This window comes from Mytilus trossulus, chromosome 8, assembly GCF_036588685.1.
Source record: "Mytilus trossulus isolate FHL-02 chromosome 8, PNRI_Mtr1.1.1.hap1, whole genome shotgun sequence".
In the NCBI taxonomy this organism is placed as follows: domain Eukaryota; kingdom Metazoa; phylum Mollusca; class Bivalvia; order Mytilida; family Mytilidae; genus Mytilus; species Mytilus trossulus.
The window spans coordinates 31764839-31781040 of record NC_086380.1 but is presented as its reverse complement, the minus strand read 5'-3'; the positions used below and the strand labels follow the sequence as shown (position 1 = coordinate 31781040).

Genomic DNA, 16202 nt, shown 5'->3' with positions numbered 1-16202 from the left:
TAATGTTCTTTTCATAATTCTCATGTTTCGATATTTCCCTTGACTTGCATGCGTGTTTTTAACAACATGGAAAATCAGAATTAAGCAGTATTTATACTTAGTGTTTTTAGAAACATGTCAGAGGGAAATCCCCAGTATTGATATCATATGAGAGTTCTCTGAATTCCGATGTATAAATCTATTTCTGTCATATAAGAACTGAAGTGGAGTTTTCTTATATGTCATTGTTTAAACTGATATTTGATATTGTACTTCCATAAAGAAATGGAGGTTGTTTAATTAACATTTAATATACGTCCTTGCTACAAATCACAAGTCTAGGGTTTGTTAATTAGGTAACTTGCCCATGTGTATAGTTTTCTTGACTTGAAGGGGTATCAGATTGAATGGTTGCCCTGGAATCCTCACTCCATTAATTAATTTGAAACTCATGAGATCCTTTCTAGGTCTGTCTGCAGAATACCTTTTTAATGAGTCTTTGTCTCATTCATTATGGATTAGCTTTTTGCAGTTTTTAACAGTCACACATTTCAAAATGTTTCAAGGCTGAGAAGCTTCTTCATATTTCCCCATTCTCAATTTCATTTTGTTTTTAACAGAAGCTTATGTGCAAAATCTTGGATTACACACTTTACATCATTTTTAATAGATGTGTCAGTATCAATTTCTATAAAATGCTGTTTGCATTCAATAGACAACTTTTGAGTTCGATGCATTTCCGTCAAAAACTCTGGTTTTAGTGAACGTCATTTGTGCGTTTAGGGGCGGCGTCACTTCTGTTCCAATGTTGAGTGAGTGGTTGGAAAACTATAATTCTATATTGTATGAATTATTCGGCAAATTAAATTCTCATAATTGACAATCAGTACTGCTGTCATTAGGGAATTTTCATTAAGTACCTACAGAACAACCATTATTTCTAGTTTATCCTGCACAATGACAATCACTGAGACGCTTGATGAACATTATTAGTGCAGGGATACAGGCGTGTATAATTGACGAGTTTTTTCCGGTGACGAATGAACTCGAAAGTGGTCAATTCCTGGACTCCCTACTATATACCGACTGGTCTTTGATTAGTTCAGCTAAAAAAACACAAGAAGTATTAACATATGTTTGTGTAGTCGGATTGTTGTCTGATTAAGGGTTAACTTTTTATTCATAGTGAATTTTTTAAAAGAGGGTTTGTAATTTGACTTGCAGCTGCTTCCATCAATGTCATTTGACTTTTTGTTGGATAGCTGTCTCATTTGCAATCATACTACATCTCCCAATTTATATGACAATAACAATTAAAACCAAAGAGTAAACAAAGACTCACAAAACCAAAGGACATGTACATCAAGTTATAAATAATAATAAGAAACAGTACAAACTCCACTAAAATTCAGGAGTGAAATCAGGTGCCTTGGAAGGGTAAGCATTTACTGCACCGTATATGGCACCCACTGTGTTATTTCTTTGTTCAGTTCGGTAATGATGGAAGGTAATTATGACTGAGGAAGAATATCAGATATGATTTCTGACACACTTTTGTCATAATGGAAAATCAGCTCATGATGGGGACCATAAAATTTCTTGAGTGATGACCAATTTGTAAATTATATTATTGACATTATCCCTGCTAAATATTATTTTATGTTAATCACTTGTTCAAAGAAAATAAACAAAAACTATATTAGAAAAATTTAATTTCTCTAGACCAATCATGTTTATAAACAGAACATAATTTACGTAATTCTAAATAATGACGTGTATAAATTGGCTTAAGTAAAAAAACAATAATCACAACCTTTGATTAACTGTTACCATGGGAATGAATATAAATGGATTTCTGTCAAAAAATAAATTATATATGTTCATGCCATTGAAGTCTTAAAAAAATGCATATATTTGCCATTGAAGTCTTAAAAAATATGTTTTGCTTATAATTGAATTTCCAGATATTATAATAATAATTGTAAATCTCTGTTTATAGAATCTTGATCCATCTATTATGAATTACTAAGCAGAGGTGGATCCAGCCATTTTAAAAAAAAGGGGGGAATATTTTCTTCAAATAAAAAATCCAGGCTTTACCTGTGAACTTATTTGTTATAAAGTTAAACTGACATATCAAAAGTTAGTTTATACATGAAAATAATTATCACAAAATTAACTAGAGATTTATTTCAAATAAACTCAAATCTATTAGCAATAAAAATAAAAATGCTGATTGTGCATAATTTACATAAAACTGAAAGCATAAGCAGATTCACAACAAAAAGCACTTTAGGAGTGCTAATACATTATTATATTGGTGGATATACCATGTCACATGGAAAATTATTTGTAGTATCATTAGGGCTATTACATTAAAATGTATGAGGGAGGGTAGAAAGGACCTTTGAAAATATCCCTACAACAAAGAACCATTTTTTTAAATAATTTTGCATAATAGTTAAGGTGCATACTGAAAAAAGAGCCAAGACCCATATTCAATAGTTACAACTTCCCTTCCTTCCTTCCCTCATATATTTTAATGGGATAGTCCTTATTCTATGTAATTTTTACAGAAGCAGCAATACTCAAGAGTGTTATTTAGTTCCAAGACAAAGGTACATGTATATACTATCTTTTTGTCTGGTATTATAATACTTCAGTTATAATTAGGACAGAAATATAAATATCAGCTCTATATTCATAAAGTTTGAAACCTTTTCTTACACAGAGATTATCAGCCCAAAATAAAATTGTCTACAACCCTTTTTAATAGGAGATAACTCTAGGCGGAAAGGGTACCAGTTCTATAATCGATATTTCCAGACAGTAACATCCAACAATATATATGTAATAAATTCAGAACAAATTGGCTCAGAATAATTACAATCACAATACAAAAAGATAGATAAATATCTAAATAAAATCTGCACCAATGGTTCTAATATATAATGAATTAGTGATTTACAGTATATAATATAAAAAATCTATTTTTTCTATTCATTTAGTTCAAAATGTTGTAAGCCAATCACAACATATTGGTGTACGCTTTTGAAAATTATACAGAATGCCTTAGATTCTGAGTGGAGAATTAACAAAATATTATCAAGTAGTCAATAAGGACTTTAGAATGACATTTACAATTACAGCCTAAATTACTTCAATAGTATAAAAATTGCATTTCTTGATAGACACTCTCTCCTTTTGATAATAATTAGTACAGCAATATCAAAATATTTTCTGAATTATGAAGGAATATTTTCATAGTATATCCTACAAAATTGGATTTCCAATAATGTCAGAGAGACATTACCATATACATTTATATATATATCAATCCTGGTATAAAATCTATTTAATACCATATATCAAATGGGATCTAATTCTTTAATTCTACACATCATCTCCACCAAAAATACTGGTAATAAAGTAGTCATATGATATGTTTACATTTATTTACAAATTGTCTCATAGCAATAAAAATATTATCTACAACAAATGAATAATGGAATAATTGGCGAAATGAAATTTCAGTGAAATCTTTCTTTTATTCATACAGATAATTTTTATCAACAATGTTTTCTATAAATTAGTATACTATTATAAAAATATCATTCACATATTGGGATATAATTTCCTTTAAAAAAATGGAAATTTAAAATAAAGATTTTTTTTATTCTTGATTGAATAAAAGAGAGATTTCACTGGATCAACATTACCAACAATGATATGTAATCGATACATTTTATCTTTTAAAAAATCATTCATACAAAAATGGTTAAAATATAGAGATTCATCTTAATATCCTGAAAATGTGAAAAGAACAAAATGTGTATGGTTTTACATTGTAACCTCCTTGTTCATATGATAACATGGTAATTTTCAAAATCAAAAATAAATACTTTTAAGCTCTAATGTATTACATGCGTGTGATTTGTTAAGAATATCAATAGCTCTAAAATAAAATTTCAAGAGACAATGTATCTGGAATGTTAGTTTCATTATGATATAATGAGTTACACGAGACGTTTAGTTACAGAGCACTTGTTAGAAATATTTGGCATCAGACGTAACTTGTCAAGTTTTAAAACTATACACAAATGTATTAGAATGAAAATGGTAATTAATAAACTTTCAGGATTATTTTTTTTAAATTAGTAAAATAATGTAACATTTCAAACTAACATTTATATGGTTGAACATTAGCTCTTGGAGGTTCTACCAAAGTCATATTAAAAATGAAACTAATTACAATATATTTGAATTTCATGGCTACTTTCCCCAGAATATATATCACAAAATATGTCATGTAAGGACTTTTTCAGTCATTTGATTTTCTCCACACTGAATGTATATTTGCATCTAATTTGCATAATCATGGATGCAGCTGCCACTGATTTGATCATGTGCAATTTGCATGAATATTCATATGCATGAGTTCTACTCTAGCAAGCTTGGCACATTCATTCTATGCACTTTTTCAATCTAATCTGAATCATCATATTTATTGTACATGTCCGCTAGCTTGGCAAACTTAGGTCCCCATTCATTAAGATAGTCATAGTCTTGGTCACCTCCTGACGTGGAGGTATTCAGAGAACTCAGAGACCCAGCATCACTACCGCCTCCCTCATAATCAAATCCTTTCATTGTATCATATGGTGGTGCACCTGAATCATCGTCAGCATCATCCAGTCTGTCACCAATAAAATCACCAATACCTGGTCCCCCTGGTGGTGGAGCTGAAAAGAATAAAAGCAATTCCAATTAATTATTATAATATACTAAATGTTTGTTTACGTTTTTCATGATAACAAGAGTTTCCCTGACATTTTCAACAAGTGACAACACAGTTTTCTCCTGAATTCAAGTTGACTAAAGTGGGTCACAGATTATACCCAGCTGAATAAGGTATAAAGAAGTTTGTTGCAAAAACTTATCATCCTCATAGCTGATTGTTTCTTGATATTAGATTGTGCAAGAATATCAGAGGCTTCTCATGAGTTAGTGCCAGTATTCTTACAAAAACAGAGACAAAGAGTTGTTTATAACAATGTACTATCTTATTTGGTTGATAGATATCTCACTGCTCACATACACCATCTCCTGATTTTCATAAAGATTGTCATGTGACAAGGAGTTCAAAAGAGAGAGGACTATATTGGGAGTCTCATTGGGGGGTTCCGATCCCGGATCCCGCTTACTATTTTGTCCGATTCCCATATCCGACTTACACTATGTACGTAAGCAATTGTCATTTTTTTAGTCATTTCCCGAGTCCCGCAAGACCTCATTTCCCATTTTCACGCCATAATAATTTGACTTTTACGTGTCACGCTTACAAAAAATCGGCAATCCTGCGTCACGCTTAGACCCCAATGAGACCCACTATATTATTGCAGAATATCACAAAGCACTAAGACCAATTGCTTGTGTCAGAAAAAATGACTATTGCTGCTGTTTTAGGAATAGTTTTTTTTTTTTTTTAATCTTTTATAAAAAAACCTTCTTTTTACAGAGTTAGTGGTCCTGTTTGTATAAGGATAAACCCATTTACAATAGTGCTTAAATCTGCACATAAAAAAATAAATTAAAAAAAGATTTTTGTCACTATCTTATTTTTTTTTATCTTTTAGGGTAGTATCATACTGAGTAAATGTTGACTGTTAAGGCAAGTTTGACTATTTGTTACACTTACCACTTTTGCCTAGATGATTAACATTGACAGGCTTATCAAAATGAGAATGATCTGGTAATCTGCCCATTCCTTGTATATGACCTTCATAATCATCTTCACCTGTAAAAATATAATAAAAATGTCTCAAGGTCAAATTCAGCAACATTTTTTGTATAACTATATTAAAAGTATGATATTACCAGGGTTGTATTTTATATCATGATTTCCTTTATAAAGGATTGCTGCTAACTAGGAACCTTTTAAACCAAGAGTTCAAAATGGTGATGTTCAATTTATCCGTTCGTTAAATTTTACTGAGGCCATCACAAGTTGGTTGACCGTTATGGAATATCCTTTTTACAGAGGATAGCTAATATGTCCCTTCTGTCTCAATTACAATCCTGTTCCACTTTCACAAATGTGACCTACTGAATAGAGACTTAGTACTGGGTTTGTTCTCACATGAGCACAAGGACGGGTGCCACATGTGGAGCAGGATCTGCTTACCTTTCAAGAGCATCTCAACTCAACCCCCAGTTTTATTATTCTATGTTGTGTTTTGTGTTCTATTGTTTATCTAGTTGTCTTTTTATTTATAGTCATGGGGTTGTCAGTTTATTTTCGATTTATGAGTGTTAAAGCCCCTCTTGTATCTTTTGTCCCTCTTTCAAAAAGACATAATTAAGTTATTTATCAAAATTTGTTTTGTACAATGTTCTTCTGACTTAATAAGTTAAATAAACCAGTCATTAATTACCTGCTCCTTCCTCATCATAATCCATCACATTTTCCCTCACTTCGTAATCTTCCTTTTCGTCATCCTCAATCAGTCCCTCATCTGTTTGCCTACACTTCCACCAAAGAAGGGCAGCAATGACCACTGTAATAATGAAATAAATCAAAATAATGAAAAAATAAAAAATAATGAAAAAAATCGAAATGAAGTGAATTTTGGTGTTTTTTAAATTCATTTTGGTTATATAGCGCTTCAATTGTTTCACTTCTTAAATATCCATAACTTGCAAATATTTGGAGGCTTTGGGTGTTCCTGATGAAGATTAGTTTAGATTATCACTTCAGACGAATGAAAATTGTTAGCGTGTTGTTTTCTTTTTTTTCAAAATATAAAAGAAACCAGGTTATGTGCTAATTTGGATCATTCTTTTACTTGTTCCAACTAAAGAAATCAGATCAGATCAAAGGATTTTTTTTAATAAATTCATGACAATACATGAATTCTCCTACATGACTATATTCTTAAATATACTGTTAATCAACTTTTTTTTTGTTGATACTTAATTTGCATTTAGCCCTAACAAGCCCATTTCACTGCGATTTAATTGCGTGATTTTCAAATTTGCCTGATGTAGCCTGTATAAACTTAAAACATCTCTATGTATATACTTACATATCAAAAGAATAACTAATATGGGTGCCACAATCCAAGCCCCAACGCCAGCAGAATCTGTATCAACTATCATCAGAGTGTAACAAGTCCGTCCGTTCCATCCAGAGTGACAGTTACAAACATATCCATACTCGTTTTTAGGGTCATTGACACATTCAGCATCAGGGTGGCAGGGGGTGTCAATCATACAATAGTCGTAGGGCATGCAGGTACTGCCTTGTTTAATGTAGTGGAGAGGACAGCTACAATTAAAGGATTAAGGGTCATTAAAACCTATACATCATACACAATGGACCTACCATGGATTCATTATTATTCATTTGGTACCAGTTTTTGTAGATTTCATGGATGCAGGTAAACAGACAAGACAAGACAATATTTTATTTGAGTCTCACACAGTCTTAAACAACAAATAGTAAATGTTACAGGGGTACTAATTTTCAATAAGCTTGTAAAGTATGCAGACATTATGAAAATATGATTTGTGCGGAACCCAAGAAAATTGCTATCCCTAAAAAACAAATACAAATTTCAGTCTATGTATCATAAAATAACTAGCTAATGGCTTAATATAATAATTTTGAAACGTTAATGATACTATCTTTAACCTAAACAAATCCAATGTTTGCCTTAAAAGTTTTGAGTAATGTTTACTTACACACATTCATATTTCTCCCACAATGGACGGCAGACAAATGGAAGTTGGCATGCAGAGGGAAAACAGTCATTCCTTACACAGTTATCAGTAACTTTCTGCTGATTTACAAGTTTAATGTTGACATTTTGTTGACTTTCCCCTGCTGTCATAGGGAACCAGCTATTGGCCAATCTAATATCATTCAAACAAGCTGTAATAAATAATCAGAACCAGCTATTGGCCAATCTAATATCATTTAAACAAGCTGTAATAAATAATCAGAACCAGCTATTGGCCAATCTAATATCATTTAAACAAGCTGTAATAAATAATCAGAACCAGCTATTGGCCAATCTAATATCATTCAAACAAGCTGTAATAAATAATCAGAACCAGCTATTGGCCAATCTAATATCATTCAAACAAGCTGTAATAAATAATCAGAACCAGCTATTGGCCAATCTAATATCATTCAAACAAGCTGTAATAAATAATCAGAACCAGCTATTGGCCAATCTAATATCATTTAAACAAGCTGTAATAAATAATCAGAACCAGCTATTGGCCAATCTAATATCATTCAAACAAGCTGTAATAAATAATCAGATTTACTATAAATAGACATAGGAAGATGTGGTGTGAGTGCCAATAAGACAACTCTCCATCTAACTAACAATTTAAAAAGTAAACCATTATAGGTTAAAGTACGGCCTTCAACACAGAGCCTTGGCTCACACCGAACAACAAGCTATAAAGGGCCCCAAAATTACTAGTGTAAAACCATTCAAACGGGAAAACCAAAGGTCTAATCTATACAAACAAAACAAGAAACATGTATATATTACATAAACAAACGACAACTATAAAACCTGTATAAACTAAACCTTGCATAATCAACAAATTTCTCCAAGGACTATTCCATTAAAATATCTGAGAGGGGGAAGGATATGAATTCTTAGTTTTGGACAAGGGTCAGGGTCATTTATGGTTGTGGTTCCTTTTGTATGCATAATAATTCACACAATTGTAATTGTTTAAAGTGGATATTTTAGAATTTTTTTCTTGTCAACCAACTTTTAGTTTAATATAATGAAATATATTTTCAAACCAAACTTTTTTATGAGGAAAAAAAAGGAATATTGTTGAGCAAGTAAATTTGATGGTATCCAAAGTGGTTAGCGTTTGATTTGTTTTCTGAAATATTGAAATTTCAACCCATGTGAATGTAGTCAGCTGTGTCTAGTTTGCAATTATTTATAAAACCTCTCTTCATCTTCACAAAATTGTAAAAAAAAAGTCCTCTTCCCTGTGAAAAGACTTTTAATGATAAACAATTCTACAATATAGCAACTACTTACTACTGTTAAGATCTTTTTCATTTGAAACAGTGATTGTGTTGTGGGTATAAGTTAAGGCTGCTCCGGCGTAAATCTGGTCATTTTTTATAGGCATCAAATGATGTCCATAATCTGGCCCTTGTGTTTCTGAGTATCGAGGGCCTTCTCCATTATCCATGGCCAGGGCTAAGAATTTTCCTCGCCTTTTAATGAGAACTTTGTGCCATTGTCCATCACTTGCCATTACTCTGTCCAGACTAACTACATGATTCCCATCGCCCAAATTATATAACACCTGCAGATGATTGCCTACAATCTGAAATAATGTAAAAAACACAAATGTCAGATATTGCTGTATCAAGTTTCGCCTCTGGGTGCGGGAATTTCTCACTATATTAAAGATCTGTTTGTAACCTTCTGCTGTTGTTTTTTCTACGGTCGGGTTATTGTCTCTTTGACACATTCCCCATTTCCATACTCAATTTTATTAAGTTGTGACACCTAAATCATATGACACCTGTCACTAGACCATTCCAGCGACACTTGACCAGAGATTTCCTGATACTTGAACCGCTGATGTTATAAAAGAATCCCTCCTCCATTAATATTGTTTCGTCAGACATTTTTTTTTATGACACCAAATAATACAGGAACGTCTGTGTTGGCCAATAATGGTGGACAAATAATATAAGGTACTGTAAATTCAAAGTTGTTGCTATGTTTATACTTTTGCGAAAAATGCAACAGGGTTATTATCGCAATAATTAAGACTCATATTTTGAAATATTTCATGTGAATTAAACAGGATTTTTCTCAAATTGCAAAACTTAAAATTCCATTTGAATCTAAAATGAAAAAATTCACAATAATAAAAGCAGGCAATAATTTCTGTATTTACAGTATATGATCATGGGATAAGAGAACATAGGCAGATCCAGGGGGGTCCCTAGGAGGCCCGAGCCCCCCCCCCCCTTTTCGTGGAAAACTTGGTTGATTATATAGGGAATCACTGAAGCGTAACTGGAGCCTGCCCCCTTTCCAAAAAGTTCTGGATCCGCCACTGGAGAAATAGCCTTTTATCTATCAACTAAATTGGTTGAGTATCTCAATATTTTTTTCCATTCTTCAACTTTATAAAAAGCATGACATATGCTTGTACATTATGTATTCCATGTGTATACAATCATTCAGAAGAGACGCAATTGGTCATACCTCAAGCCTGACAAATTCATTGGTGGATGTTGAAGAGACATGGAAGATAACTCCGTCAGTGTCTCTTGTTCTGTACATTACATGGACATCTGTATCCCAGTGTGATAACAAACTCTGGAAGGTTGACTCTAAGGTCCAGTCCATATAACTTCCAATTCCATTTAGATCTTTTATAGAGGTTTCTGATAAAAAAAATGTGCATGCAATAAATCAAATAATCTATTTTGTTATGAAATAAACTGTCTTTCATTTTGAAGAAATGAAATATATTTTAAGTTGATAATTTTTTTTTGAAAAAACGAGGGCACTTTAACTTTTGCCTTCCCATTCTGAAATATTAAATTTGTCATTGTGATCAAAATAATGAAGATTTTTTTACCCTATAAAATGAATCACTGACACAAATAGAGAGGTTGCACAATATGTTTCTCAAACAACAGAGAAATGAATGAACATTTAAATTCAGGGAAATGTAAAATGTGGAAAATAAAAAAAACAATGTTAACACCATGGAGAGAGGTGCATAACCTCATGCAAGTTTTCTATGAAGTTTTTATGTAATAGTAATTTTCAATTCCACAATCTTAAATACGATTTAAGAAATTTTACTGGAAAAATTATGAAAAAATTCCAAAAACAATTCCATGTTGGAGATGCATAACTTTGATATGTGTAGCATTGTTCTGTGAAAACTAATCTTCCAGATAAAGAGTGAAAGTACTTACGTATATCACAAGTATCCCCTCTCCATCCACTATTACATATACAGATAGTTGTACCAGTGGCTAAATCAGTAATCTGACAGTCACCATTATCTCCACATTTCTTGGGTAGGTTTACACTGTTCTTTTGACAGGCATCATCTTCCTTTGGACAACCATCAAAACTTCCTGGGTAGGTACCAGAACCAGTATACAGGTCATATAACTAGAAGAAAAAAGATATTTCTTACTATTTGTGAGGGCTTTTCTGCTGACATATGGTACCAATTGTTAACAATATAGAAATTATGAATATGGGTAAATATATTAAGGGTAAGGCAATAAAAAAAAATCTATGTGTTAAGGGTGAATCCTTCACAATAATTATTTGGCAGGTTTGCATTTATTCTGGTAAAAATCTGGAAAACATCATGTTTCCCAAAGACTGGTTCTGGAATTCTACATTTTGTTTTATTTTAAAGTGACCATTTGAAAAAATAGTCAATAAACAAAGTAATGTTCAATGTTTACAACATTTTAATCAATTTTGTTACATATTTTTTGTATGTTTTGAGAGAGGTAAAAAAAAATAAAAAAAGAAGAGAAGAATCAGGGCTCAAAAAAGTAAACTCACTTCATTGTTGTGTCGTAAATTTCTAACACATCCATTGAACTTGTTAGTTGTAATTCCAGCTGGTAGGTTTGGTTGTGATTGTCTTCCACCCAACTGTAATGGTGCATTCACATTCAGGAACATATTTTCACCAGGAGTTGACATAGTCACCTCACATATAGATCTATCATCCACAATGCCATCAGTATTCGGTGCAATGTCCTTACAATAATCAACAGTCAAGGTGATCAACTAAAAAAAAATAGACAAGATTTTTTTTATTTTGCACCATTTTTGAAATATACAGCTCCTCTAAAGTTTCATAATTTTTTACACCTTTACCCTTCTGATACTGATTGAGAGTAAAATACAGTTTTTGAATCTTAACTTCTGTAGAATAATTTATTTTCGTTTATTTAAGAAATTGTTCTCTGGTGGATATTTGAATTCCTGGTTTTGTCAAATGTAGTTATGTCTGAATTTGATGTGGATATTAATATTTACAGCTTCAGGAAACTTGTTCTTTGCTGTATATTTGAATTTGTAGTTCTGCCAAAGTCTGAATACATACATGAACCTTTAGAAAATTTGTATTTTTTTCACATCTGACTTCAAAGTTTACAAATACCTAAAAATTCCTAGAAAATTTGTATCCCATGAATAATAATGAATCCACAGTAGATCATTTATAAATCAGTTGCTAATATTGGACAATTTTTATAAAACAGAAATGTTAAGACGGCTTTGAGGTTTTCTACATAATTTGTTTTCAAAATATTTTGACTAATTGTCCCATTCTGAAATATATTAAAAGATTTTTACCTTTCCTCTTCTCCTGATATTAATATGATGCCATTTACCATCACTGAGTTTATTGCCTCCATTCAGTGAGGGACTATTTATAGACAGTGTCTGTTCTCCTGATCCTTGGTCTATTTTTAGAATTGGGTAACCCCCTGCCAATTCCAAGGACATATAATCCTGAGGTTGGAAATTATCTGACACGGGACCATTATACATAAGTAGCCCATTATCACTTGAAGTAATGAACTCTATACTAGTTTCAGAGTTTTCACACTGTTCTAAAGGTTTGTACAAGGCATAACCAGTTCCGTCAAAACCATGACGTGTCGACTGGCATCGTGGTCCATCAAATCCTGCTGAACATTCACAGCTACAAGAAAAAATTAAATTGTTTTTATAAAAAATAAACTTATTCTTAATTATTTCTCTTGCATAGTATTTTTTACTTGATATATATATATATATAGTTGCAGTGCACTTTTTTTAAATTCTGAAATACACAATGTTACTGTTTCAAGCCTAGTCATTTATCATCAGTTAACAGTTTAATTCACGTTTAATTAGTATTGCTTAAATTGTACACAGCACTTTTACATTACTGGAACAATTTGTCTACAAAAACCACAATGCATTGAAGGGGGGAGGTAGGAGGGGTCCTGATCCAGAAATCCCGGGCTCAAATACACCAGATCCAAAAATGAAATCCTGGGCGTAAAAACACAAAATCCTGAAGTCCCGAAAGAGTCAATCCCAAAATCCTGAGCTTAAAAACACATGATCCCTGTGACCTGAAAAGGAAACTGACTGTTTTCCCTCATTGAAAGGTTAAACAATGGAGTATGTATATACTTGTTTTACTCTGACCCTCACAGGAACTCAAGGTCATTGAAAACCATACTCCTGGTAAATGATTGGAAAGGGTATAAACCTTTGTCAGTCAATAAGTCCTGTCTCAGTCAAATTTAACCACTCATATGATTTTATTCATATATTTTAAATCATTTTCCCCTAAAAATGTAAAATATGATAAAAATGTGTAGTAGAGCTATCACTAAGCCATATTTAGTGTCTGGTGTCTGATAGCCATAACCTTATAATATCAAAATGAAGATGTGGTATGATTGCCTATGATACAACTATCCACAAAAGACCAAAATGACACAGATATTAACAACTATAGGTCAACATACAGCCTTCAACAATGAGCAAAGCCCATAAGTAAATAAGTAAGTAAATCTTCATCTCTCGACATACCTCAAAACATTCCAATAATCTTTTTTGCATGTTCCTCCATTATAACAATATGTAGGATCACACTCCGTCTGACTGACTGGTTCATGACATCCACACTTCCCTTGAACAAATGTCTCCACGCCAACAATTGCGCTCCCCCTGACGTTCACCAAGTTTGGTTTGCCTGTCACTTTAAGGAAGTTGTAACAGCCAGATTCACAAGTTTCCTTTAAACATTCGTCAATGTTGATCATTTCAATGGTAGCACCTGCATCTTGGGCAAACTGTAAATATAAAATTATGAAGGTAAACTTCAGTAATTCTCTACATATAAACAACTTTAAAAGCAATGAAAAAAGTCAAAATATTTTCAACTTATCACTGTGCTAAATGTGGTGCCCTGTACTTTTATTTAACTGAAATCAATATAGAATTATTTAGTTGCCATTAGCTAAATTATGACTAAAATAGTGGAGCAGGAGCAGAAGCAGGAACTGCTAGCCGTTATGAAGCTCTTTCAGTGCTTTTTGTGAGGTATTTTTCTTGTCCTTTTCTTTGATCTTCATTTGACCCTCCATAATGTGTCTGTTGTTTTATTTATGGTTTCAATTGACCATTAGAACTTCCCCTTTTTAAAAATCAAATTATTCTAAAATTATGCTCAGGATTGCAATAATTGTTTATAAACATATAAATCTGCTGTTAACATCATGACATACTTAAGTATTCTAAAGGTTTTCTAACTTCGTCCCCTTTCACAGGTAACATCAGCCTCATATTAACTTTTTGAATTCCCTCTATTTTACATGTATATAACTAGATCCCTCAATTATTTTTTACCAAGCAACAAACAACCAATCAATTAATAATTATTTTTATTGTATCTATAAATCAATATTTTTTATATTGTTTCATATTACTCTTAATTGAAAACTAATAGTGTTTAATTATATAATAAAAATTAACTTCAATAACATTATAATGAAAAGTGGTTGAAACATGCTCTTTTGCTTAAAACCACATGGTAATATAAACCCGGATGAAGTATCAAAGGGAAGCAATCCCTTACAAGGTGTTATCAATTAGGTACAATGAGAGTTGCCTCCCATTGTATGCAAAAAAACTTACTCCGTTTTTGTTTTTAAGTACAGCTCCATTCATTTTGGTGTTGGAGTAATATGGTGAGCCGTGAGCAGAGAACCTGACATCTGTGAAATCGTCTTTCTTTAAAACACTGATCATCTGTACATTCTCTTTTTCTGCTCCAAGGCTATTAGCAAGACGTGTTCTAAATTTATCGTAAGGTGACAGCCCTTCACTATCTGGTGTAATAAATTCTTCTGGTGTTGTACCTATAATAATGTTGAAAAAAAATTCTTTATATTTCTGTCATGTTTAGTTTGTTTTGGTATGCTAGTTTTATGCGTTTAAAGATAGGGAAATGAAAAATCAAAGGAAAATTTCATTATCTGTTATTTATAGAAAATTCAATTCCAAAAGATGCTGATCAAAAGAAGGATTTGTTTAAAAGACGTTTATCAAATATAAGTGGAATAAAAAAATGTTGCTTTTGAAGATTTTTTAAGTCATGTCATTAGACGCAAAATAACAGTAAGGTATGAATATTTGGCAACCTTGGTTTTATCCTCACAAATATCTGTTTTCCTACTCCAATAAACTATTAAATTTAGAATAATTCAATTTGGGCATGTATATTTGTTAATTGACATTAGCCAGTCTTCAAATACCATGAAGTTAATTCTTAGTACTAATCTATAAAATTTTGATTCTTGATTGATCCCAATATAGAAAGAAGTCAAATTTTCTAACAGTTGATTTAAAAGATAGATGAACAAAATTATTTTAATATGTCATGACATCAATCTAGGATTTGACCGTCTCTAGTAAAACTTAATGATACTTTTTATCTTATAAATCAATTCTGCAGACTTTTTTATTTACAAAATAGAACTATCTTTGAATGCATATCATATAAACAAACCTGAGAGTCTAACAGATCCTGATTTATATGGTGCTTCCTCTGGCATTTCTTCGATCGTTACTGTAACAGAGGATTTTGTGGTTAGCTTATCGACTCTGTCAGACACATCTACATTAAATGTCCATTTGCCAGTTGGTACATTATGAAGCATAGTTATCATCCCAGACTCCCGGTTAACACTTAAAAAGAAATAAATATATTCAAATTAGCGGAAAATCAGGCGATGGCAATACATCCGAGGCCCTGTCAGACCTCTGAGGTAAAAATGGTTTAAATATTGTTGCAGACTTGAATACTTTAATTCGATCAATGTTCATGGACACATCAGATTCAATACTTTAAACCAACTTATTTTTCGTGGATACTTTAGCAATTCTAGTCCATTTCGCGGCTTTTAAAATTTACAATTTTCTTATTTACTTGATGTAGATTAATAAAGATTTCCTTATTCGGGACGATCTATATTCGCGTTCTTTTCCCCCTTGTGAAAGTACCGAAAAATAAAACGCTCGCCAAAACAGGTTTGTTTACAATATACTTTTAAATCCTATAACATTTTAATGTGTCTGTTTGAAGAACGTAAACAAACATTTTAATGT

The 16202-nt window shown here is 32.0% G+C and overlaps 1 protein-coding gene across 3 annotated transcripts in view; it reads right to left on the bottom strand.

Moving 5' to 3' along the window:
• Nucleotides 1-1674: 1674 nt before the first annotated feature.
• LOC134680813 (neural-cadherin-like) overlaps nt 1675-16202 on the bottom strand; it is a 51022-nt gene continuing 36494 nt past the window's right edge. For 2 of the 3 annotated variants that reach the window (XM_063540046.1, XM_063540047.1), the window contains 13 exons: nt 15604-15782; nt 14730-14953; nt 13623-13885; nt 12387-12738; nt 11586-11816; nt 10976-11177; nt 10251-10432; nt 9060-9354; nt 7723-7912; nt 7065-7306; nt 6414-6536; nt 5678-5776; nt 1675-4721 (listed from right to left, as the gene is read on the bottom strand). In XM_063540046.1, coding sequence (XP_063396116.1) covers nt 4465-4721; nt 5678-5776; nt 6414-6536; nt 7065-7306; nt 7723-7912; nt 9060-9354; nt 10251-10432; nt 10976-11177; nt 11586-11816; nt 12387-12738; nt 13623-13885; nt 14730-14953; nt 15604-15782 — 2839 coding nt within the window. In that variant the 3' untranslated portion in view covers nt 1675-4464. Of the gene's footprint in view, nt 4722-5677; nt 5777-6413; nt 6537-7064; nt 7307-7722; nt 7913-8198; nt 8291-9059; nt 9355-10250; nt 10433-10975; nt 11178-11585; nt 11817-12386; nt 12739-13622; nt 13886-14729; nt 14954-15603; nt 15783-16202 lie in introns of those variants that run through there. The other variant, XM_063540048.1, reaches the window with a different exon arrangement.